General features: G+C 36.8%; 2 protein-coding genes across 2 annotated transcripts; both read left to right on the top strand.

Annotated features, from left to right (window-relative positions):
* The first annotated feature begins 566 nt into the window (after positions 1-566).
* Positions 567-4,528, top strand: LOC139818255 (uncharacterized). Its single transcript, XM_071786872.1, has 2 exons — positions 567-3,073; positions 3,265-4,528. The coding sequence occupies exons 1-2, from the start codon at positions 567-569 to the stop codon at positions 4,526-4,528; spliced, it is 3,771 nt and encodes a 1,256-aa protein (XP_071642973.1).
* Positions 4,529-4,544: 16 nt separating this feature from the next.
* LOC139818254 (uncharacterized) lies at positions 4,545-4,988 on the top strand. Its single transcript, XM_071786870.1, has one exon. It carries the CDS (start codon positions 4,545-4,547, stop codon positions 4,986-4,988), a length of 444 nt encoding a protein of 147 aa, XP_071642971.1.
* The last annotated feature ends 4,990 nt before the right edge of the window (positions 4,989-9,978 follow it).

Raw genomic sequence — 9,978 nt, 5'->3', positions numbered from 1 at the left:
TTTTTCGGAAAGCTTTCTGAAACAAGTTTTGCTGTGTGATATATAGATAATTAATTCCTGTAATTATTGTTTTAATAATTGTTATTTGTTTTATTTAGACAGACAGAGAAAGAGAGAGAGAGAGAGAGAGAGAGAGAGAGAGAGAGAGAGAGAGAGAGAGAAAGAGAGAGAGAGAGAGAGAGAGAGAGAGAGAGAGAGAGAGAGAGAGAGAGAGAGAGAGAGAGAGAGGGATAAAGAGTGAGAGAAAGAGAAAGAAAAAGAGAGAGAGAGAGAGAGAGAGAGAGAGACAGAGAGAGAGAAGGAGTGTGTATATTACAAAGTATCTATTACGTTTATTTCGTGTTTGCAGTTATTCAGGTAATTAATTAGTTTGTAATAAAGAAGGAGAGGCAATAGGATCGGTTTTGTTTTATTGACCCTTTTTCTGGCGTCAAATGTAGTTCATAGGTATATTTAAGAAAAAATTGTTTTTTCTTTAGTACGCTTTATTTTTTTTTATCTATAGGTATATTTAAGAAAAAATTGTTTTATTCTTTAGCGCTTTGTTTCTTTTTTTTTAAGTCGGGATGGCAATCGAGTTTTTAAATGTTAATGGAGAGATGGTATCTCACATTATTGTCCCCATCATAGGGGATGGAGCCTGCCTGTTCCGGGCCCTCTCCTATCTCATGTATAACACACAGTTAATGGCGAGGGAAGTGCGTGAGATAATCGTGAGTCATGTGGTGGATAACTGGGAGGAATTTTCAATTATGTCCCACGACAGCTTGGGGAACAATTACAATAGCTTCAACGAGTATTTTGATGAAATGTCGAAACCCTTTACTTATGGTGGTTTATGCGAGTTGGTGGCGGCTGGGCAACTGTTTGGGTTTGTTTTTGAGGTTTACCGAAATGGTGAGCTCTATGAGAGTTTTGGTGCGGAAGGTCACCCTGTTAGAAGGCTACGTTTTACACAGGACATTTCTAAGGGACATTTTGATGCGTATGAGCAATGTGAACCTGAGGAAGTGATCAACACATCGTCCTTCTCTCAGCTTGATTCCACCTCACACCTCTCACAGGCAACACTTTTTTCTGTTCCTAATAAGGCTCATGGAAAACGTCCGACTAGATACACCAATGCGAAAAGGAGGAAGCAACTTAAAGATGCGTCAAGAAAATATGCACAGAATAACCCTGAGGTCCACAGAGCAGCGGTGGCTAGGTATCAAAAAAATAACCCAGAGGTGAACAGAGCAGCGGTGGCTAGGTACCAAAAAAATAACCCCGAGGTGAACAGAGCAGCGGTGGCTAGGTACCAACAAAATAACCCCGAGATGCACAGAGCAGCGGTGGCTAGGTACCAACAAAATAACCTCGAGATGCACAGAGCAGCGGTGGCTAGGTACCAACAAAATAACCCTGAGATGCATAGAGTGGCAGAGTCTCGGTATGAACAAAGTAATCCTGGAAGAAGAGTAGAAAGGCGAGTACTTCCGTGGATGGTCAAAGCCTACTCAGGCATGGCATATGATCCTGATGTGGCTTATGAGGCAGACAGCACTATAGCTTTGGGAACCATGAGCCACAAGTGCCAGTACTGTAATGCTTTCAAGTGGAAGGAGGAGACCCTCGGCATGTGCTGCAACGCTGGAAGGGTGCAGCTTTCACCCTTCGAACCTCTGCCTGAGCCTCTATACAGTTTGGTAATGGGCAGCCACCCAGAGCATGTCCACTTTATGAACTATATTAGAAAGTACAATGGCTGCTTCAGTATGACATCATTCGGGGGCAAGCAGGTTCTACAAGACGGCTTCATACCGACCTTTAAAGTTCAGGGGCAGGTATATCACTTGGTAAAAAGTCTGCTGCCAGTACCTGAACAGGAAGCTCGATTTTTACAAATTTATTTTGTGGGCGAGGATGAAAGGGAAGTGAGATTAAGATGTAGCAACTTTTCAGATGTCAAACAGGGATTAGTCAAAGAACTGCAGAGAATGTTACATGATGTCAACAGCTACATAAAAGACCTGAAGACCACTTTAGATAAGGTATCTCCAACTTGCAAAAAGTTTGAAGTTGTCATCCATGCAGATAGAAAACCTGCTGACGCTCATAGAGGTCGTTTCAACGCACCGATAGCAAATGAGGTAGCTCTGGTGATTGTTGGTCAGCAATTCGATCAGCGAGACATCGTGCTGCAGAGCCACGATAACAAACTGCGGCGCATTAGCGAGATTCACCGGTCATACGACGCCTTGCAGTACCCGCTCCTGTTTTGCCGTGGCGAGGATGGATACTCGATTACCATTCCACAGCGCGACCCTCAGACTAAGTTGCTACTTAAGAATTTAGTTTCCGCAGCGAGCTTCTACTCATATCGAATTATGATTAGGGAAGGGGAAGTCAACCACTTGGTGTACTTTCGTTCTTTTTTTAGTCAATTCCTGGTTGACATGTACGTCAAAATAGAGACAGAAAGGTTGAACTACATTAGGAACAACCAGGCGCAGCTGAGGGCAGACAGCTACATTCACCTGAGGGACGCCGTGGGAAGGCAGGATGCTGACGTTGCTCAGCTGGGCCAAATGGTGGTGCTTCCGTCATCTTTCACTGGAAGACCTCGCTACATGCATGAGCGGACTCAAGACGCTATGACATACGTCCGTTATCATGGCCGTCCTGATCTGTTCATCACCTTTACCTGTAACCCAAAGTGGAATGATATAACAGATGCATTATTGCCTGGGCAAAAATCTTACGATCGTCACGACATTATAGCTAGGGTATTTCATCTTAAGGTGAAGAAGATGATGGCACTTTTGAATAAGGGTAGTCTGTTTGGAAAAGTGTGGTGCTTTATGTACTCTGTGGAGTGGCAAAAGCGAGGTCTGCCTTACATCCACATATTGCTGTGGCTAGAGCAGCGCATCTTTTCAGACATGATCGACAAAGTCATCTGTGCGGAAATACCTGATCCTTTAAAAGACTCTCTTCTCCACAATATCGTTAAGGCCAACATGATTCATGGTCCATGCGGGGGCTTAAATCACAATTCGCCTTGCATGAAAGAAGGCAGGTGCAGCAAGAGGTATCCTCGAATACTTCTTAATGACACTCAGACAGGAGATAATGGATACCCGCTGTATCGGAGGAGATCTCCAGCTGATGGTGGTTCACTGTCGAAATCAATGGAATAGAGCTGGACAATCGTTGGGTGGTGCCGTACAACCCTGTACTGTTACGTATTTTCAATGCTCATGTCAATGTGGAATTATGTAGTTCTGTTAAGTCTATCAAGTACATTTGCAAATACGTGAACAAGGGAAGTGATCAGGCGGTTTTTGCTTTGGAGAGTGAGAAGGATGAGGTGAAGTTGTACAAGAGTGGGCGATACATCAGCAGCTCAGAGGCAATTTGGAGAATTTTAGCGTTCCCTATTCATGAGAGGTATCCCATTGTCTTTCATCTCGCTGTTCACCTTGAAAATGGTCAGCGTGTGTATTTCAACTCTAAGAACTTGGCTGAGAGGCTCAATAACCCTCCTCAGACAACATTCTTAGCTTTTTTTGAACTTTTCAAAACTGACGATTTTGCAAAAACCTTCCTGTACTCTGAGGTTCCTTCATACTTTGTGTGGAAAAATAACAAGTTTGTGAGAAGAAAGCAGGGGAAGGATGTTGATGGTTGGCCAGAAATAAAGAAGGACTCCGAGCTGGGAAGAGTGTATACCATTCATCCAAACAACACCGAGTGTTATTATCTTTGTTTGTTGCTACATGAGATTCGAGGTCCAACGTCTTTTTTAGATTTGAAGACTGCGAATGGTGTCTTCTGTCACACATTCCAGTCTACATGCAAGGCATTAGGTTTGCTGGAAGATAACAAGCAATGGGACAATACCTTGGAGGAAGCTGCATTATGTGATTCCCCTTTAAAGCTGAGAGAGCTTTTTACAGTGATGTTGGCATTCTGCCAACTTTCAGAACCTCAGAGTCTTTGGGAAAAGTACAAAGACAGCTTCTCAGAGGATATTACGCGGCAGGTGGAGAGAGAGTTGCAAGGCAGTGCGCAACAGGTGATGGATGAGGTGTACAATAGATGTCTGGTGTTGATTGAAAACGCAGTGGTGGCTTTGGGAGGAAAAGAGTTGCAACAGTATGGCCTGCCTCAGCCAAAAAGATCTGGAGGAGTATTGGGGAACCGAGACTATTTGAGGGAGACAAATTACGACGTAAATGCCTTGACAGAAGTGGTGTCGAATAACGAGGGTTTATTGACAGATGAGAAGCTCGCTGTTTATCGGCAGGTTCTTAGTAGCGTTGAGTCAGGTGCTGGTCAGGTATTTTTCCTAGATGCTCCTGGTGGTACTGGGAAGACCTTCCTTATCAATTTACTTCTGGCGAGGGTAAAAAGTGATCGTGGAATTGCATTGGCTGTCGCATCATCAGGTATCGCTGCTACGTTGTTGGAGGGAGGGAGGACCGCTCACGCTGCTTTTAAACTTCCTCTGAATGGCATTAAGCACAACCCTCAAAGATATTAGGGATAACGATGGAGTAATGGGGGGAGTGACCGTGCTGCTTGCTGGAGATTTCAGACAGACTTTGCCAGTAGTGCCAAGGGGAACTCGAGCAGACGAAGTCAAGGCGTGTGTAAAGAAATCACATTTGTGGTCCCTTATTAGGAAAATCTCTATCAGGAAGAATATAAGAGTACACTTGAAAGGTGATGTTTTTGCAGGGCAATTTTCAAAAATACTATTAAAAATTGGAGATGGAGAGTATCCTGAGACGGAAGGAAAGGTGATTATTCCTGCGAGTCTAGGTTTAGTAGTAAAAACCCTAGAGAGCCTTATTAATAAGATATACCCTGATATTGCGGATATCAAAGAGAAATCTATGGATTGGCTGTGCGAGCGTGCCATTCTGACCCCTAGGAATGATAAAACTGGTGTCATTAATGACATTCTTCTTAAATTATTCGAGGAAGAAGAAATGAATTAGATCTGTGGACTCGGTGGTAGATACGGATGACGTGGTCAACTACCCAGTAGAGTTCCTTAACACAATGAACCCTCCTGGCTTACCCTGGCTCCTGGAAAAGCCCATAAGCTTTTCCTTAAAGTGGGGGCACCAGTGATGTTGTTGAGAAATTTGAATCCGCCAAAACTTTGCAATGGCACAAGGCTTCAAGTGAAGGCTCTACACAGAAATGTTATCGAGGCCACAGTATTCACCGGCTGTGCACGGGGAGAGACGGTATTTATACCACGCATACCACTAATATCATCAGAGTATCTTTTTGAGTTTAAGAGGTTGCAGTTCCCTATCAAAGTTTGTTTTGCGATGACTATCAACAAGTCCCAGGGGCAGTCGTTAAAAGTAGCAAGAATTGATTTAAGTAAGGACTGTTTCTCACATGGGCAGTTCTATGTGGCATGTTCGAGAGTGAGCTCACCAAACAGTCTTGTGATACTAGCGCCTGAGGGGAGAACCACTAATGTGGTATACAAAGAAATTCTAAAATAGAAAAAAAGGTCATAGAGATATTTTTGGAGAATTTTTAAAAAGAAATTATGATAAAAAATATAATGTTTGCAGAAGAGAGAAAAACATGTATGTGAAAGGCATCATGCCTGTTTGAGAAAACAAATAAGGAGAAAATGTGTGAAAGAGGTTTATATAATTTTGCTCATTTTTATGGAAAAAAATGACCTAATCTCAAAAAATTAAACAAAAAAAATGATATTTTGACATACTAAATGACTTATTAACGTAAAGGACAAATTATTGAATCAATTTTGCTTCCTCATAGAGGAAGCTTTGTTTTCGTGAATTTCGTATATGAACCTTTGATTGCGTATAAAGTTGGGTCTAATCAACCAAATTTAAGTGATTTATATATGAAATAAGGGTAGAAGAAACCAACGAAGAGATTGGTTTTTGAGTTTTTGATACCAATATGTTCAGAGTGTTCTAAAATGTCGAAATATCGCATCAAAATCGCCTGTCCGTATGTGTGTATGTATGTGCAGATTTAATGTCTGTGGTTGCTCTAACTTTCGCAAATATTGTGATACCGGGCTGTCTTTTTTTTTAATCGATAGAGTATCATTCAAGGAAGGTTGGTATTGAATTTGGCGATGATCGGTAAAGGGGGTTTTTTTTTAATTTTAATTTTTTTAGATGTGCAGATTTAATGTCTGTGGTTGCTTTAACTTTCGCAAATATTGAGATATCGGGCTGTTTTTTTTTGTAATCGATAGAGTATCATTCAAGGAAGGTTGGTATTGAATTTGGCGATGATCGGTAAAGGGTTTTTTTTTAATTTTAATTTTTTTAGAAATGTCCGTGGTTGCTCTAACTTCCGCAAATATTGAGATATCGGGTTGTTTTTTTTTTTTAATCGATAGAGTTCATTCATTTATTTATTTATTAAATCCATTCAACCATTCATCCATTCATCCATTCATCCATTTATTCATTTATCCATTCATCCATTCATTCATTCATCCATTCATTTATTTATTTATTAAATCCATTCATCCATTCACCCATTCACCCATTCATCCATTCATCCATTCATTCATTTATTTATTTATTAAATTCATTCATCCATTCATCCATTCAAGGTTTAATAAATAAATTAATTAATTAAACAATAAATCAAAAAATTAATAAATAAATATATTAATAAATAAATATTTATTAAATTGCAAAAACATTTAGCTTACATCGAGAGTTTTCAAAAACTATATAATAAAGTATATTTTCTTTTAATACTTTTCAAGGTTTAATAAATAAATAAATAAATTAAACAATAAATCAAAAAATTAATAAATAAATATATTAATAAATAAATAAATCAATCAATCAATCAATCAATCAATCAATCAATAAATTAATAAATTAATAAATTAATAAATCAATAAATCAATAAATCAATAAATCAATAAATCAATCAATCAATAAATAAATTAAACAATAAATAAATAAATAAATAAAAATAAATATATCAATAAATAAATAAATAAAACATTAAATCAAAAAAATAATAAATAAATATATTTATAAATAAATAAATAAATAAATAAATAAATAAATCTATATAGAATGTGAGAAGCTGATTAGCTTGAAACTTGGTGACATTGATGAGTATATGTTCGGCTCGAACTTCTGAGTTTTTTAATCGATAGAGTCTCGTTCAAGGAAGGTTGGTATTGAATTTGGCGACGATCGGTAAAGGGGTTTTTTTTTAAAAAAATTTTAAATTTTTTTAGAAATGTCTGTGGTTGCTCTAACTTCCGTAAATTTGGAAATATCGATCTATTTCTAATTTTATTATATTTTTTAGTCTTTTCTACCCCTATTTCATATATAATTTTTTAAGATTTGGTTGATTAGACCCAGCTTTATACGCGATCAAAGGTCCATAATTTTGATCGCATATAAAGCTAAGTCTAATCAACCGAATTTAAAAGAATTATATATGAAATAGGGGTAGAAAAGACCGAAATAAAAATTGTTTTTTGAGTTTTCGATGCCATTGGTTGATTAGACCCAGCTTTATACGCGATCAAAGGTCCATAATTTTGATCGCATATAAAGCTAAGTCTAATCAACCGAATTTAAAAGAATTATATATGAAATAGGGGTAGAAAAGACCGAAATAAAAATTGTTTTTTGAGTTTTCGATGCCATTGGTTGATTAGACCCAGCTTTATACGCGATCAAAGGTCCATAATTTTGATCGTATATAAAGCTGTCTAATCGACTAAATTTAAAAGAATTATATATGAAAATAGGGGTAGGAAAAACCGAAGTAAAAATTGTTTTTTGAGTTTTCGATGCCAATGTGTTGCTTATGTTAAAAAACGTCGAATTTAAATTTTTTGAGGATTGGTTTTGAAGATTGGCTATCCATCAAATAACTTAGGGTAGATTGAGGCGAATCGGATTATTTTATATACTTTTGGTAAAAATTTGATTGAATAGTTTAAGAGTGTATAAAGAACAGACATACATACATTTATACATACAGACATTCTATTTTATATATATAGATATTTACATAATATTTTTTTTTAATAAATAGAGTATCATTCAAGGAAGATTGGTATTGAATTTGGCGATGATCGGTAAAAGGGTTCTTTTTTAAAAAAATTTTGAATTTTTTAAAAATGTCCGTGGTTGCTCTAACTTCCGCAAATATTGAGATATCGGCCTGTTTTTTTTTAATCGATAGAGTTAAAAGCCATTCTGTAATTTCGTTTAATTATAATTAATATTCACTTACTCTGTAAACAAATTCTTCTATATCCCTCTATCTTTCCCTCCGTCTTTCCTCTACGATAGCAATATCGTTATTAAATCTTAAATAATTATAAATATGCTTCTTCCAATAAACGTTTACACTATTTTAAATAATTTATTAAAGACATGTTTTATTCTCCAAAAATGTTTATAAAAAAAAATTTAACAATTTATTTAAATATTTTGTTAGAAAAATTTTAGTATAACATGTTTTCATGCATTTCCTTTTTTCTTTTTCGGTTTTCTTTCTTTTTCTTTTTCAGGTTCGTCTCCACTGTCATCTTTAAATTTTCGTTTTTCTTTCTCTTTCTGTTTTATTTCTTCCGCCATTTGAATATCTTTATATTCTATAAAATAACATAATTTATTACAGTAAATTCTTAGCGAAAATTCTGTCAGTGTATAAATCATGGCTTTTAATATTAATAGTTTAAAGATACGCACACACGCGCGCGCACCACGCGCACCACGCGCACACGCGTGTGTTGCGCTAATACATCGTTGAATTAATTAACCTTTAACAATGCATTAGCGCAACACGCCCGTGTTATTACAAACAATTCTAAAATTTTGTTATATTTAATATTCACTTACTTTTGTGAATTTTTTTTCAAAAATCCACAATACACGATACGTTTTATCCATGATACGTTTTCATAATATTTTATCATGTTATCAATAAGTTTCTCGTCTTTTATCATCATTTCTATTAATGCTTCATTCCAATCGTCATCCAATACTAGAATTTTAAAAGATTAAGTATATTCTATTTATATTTATATTAATATTAAACATATTACACATGCATATATATATATATATATATATATATATATATATGTTATAGTCAAAGCCCGAAACGCAGGCATTCCTAGGATTGACTAGTCAATCCTGGGGAACGACCAAGCGTCTTGGTCAAAGCCCGAAATAAGTTTTGCGTTTCGGCTTTTAACTAGTCAATCCTAGGAATAACTAATACGGCTGGTTAAAGTTAAAAACTAAAAAAAAATCACTTCGGCATTTGACTAGTCAATCCTAGAAATAACTAATACGGCTGGTCAAAGTTAGAAACTAAAGAAAAATCACTTCGGACTTTGACCAGTCAATCCTAGGTGTGGCTTAATTCGGACTGTGTGACTGTTAACAAATAAAATCAAGATTTTTTTTTACTAAATTAAGTTCTTATTGTTATTAATGCCCCGCGACGCGAGATATTAAACGTTAAAGTTGACAGGAATTAGGTTATGATTGTGAATTGTGTGTGTGCTTCCCACGCATAATTAAACTAATGAAACTCCCAGCGTGAGACCTAACTGCTTGAATCGAGATGCTTGGTTATTCTGCACGATTGATTCATTTAAAATTTGCGCAGTTTTGCATGCGCGTGCGGCCACTGAACATGCGTATGTGGCCACAGGGCATGTTCGTAGTCGCCAGTAGTCGCTACAGCTCGTCGGTATGACAGGAATCATAACCTAATTCCTGTCAACTTTAACGTTTAATATCTCGCGTCGCGGGGCATTAATAACAATAAGAACTTAATTTAGTAAAAAAAATCTTGATTTTATTTGTTAACAGTCACACAGTCCGAATTAAGCCACACCTAGGATTGACTAGTCAAAGTCCGAAGTAATTTTTCTTTAGCTTCTAACTTTGACTAGCCGTATTAGTTATTCCTAGG

The sequence above is a fragment of the Temnothorax longispinosus genome, chromosome 8 (genome assembly GCF_030848805.1).
Source record: "Temnothorax longispinosus isolate EJ_2023e chromosome 8, Tlon_JGU_v1, whole genome shotgun sequence".
NCBI classification, from domain to species: Eukaryota; Metazoa; Arthropoda; class Insecta; order Hymenoptera; family Formicidae; genus Temnothorax; species Temnothorax longispinosus.
The sequence above is the reverse complement of the archived record's forward strand: the minus strand, read 5'-3'. Positions and strand labels throughout refer to the sequence as shown.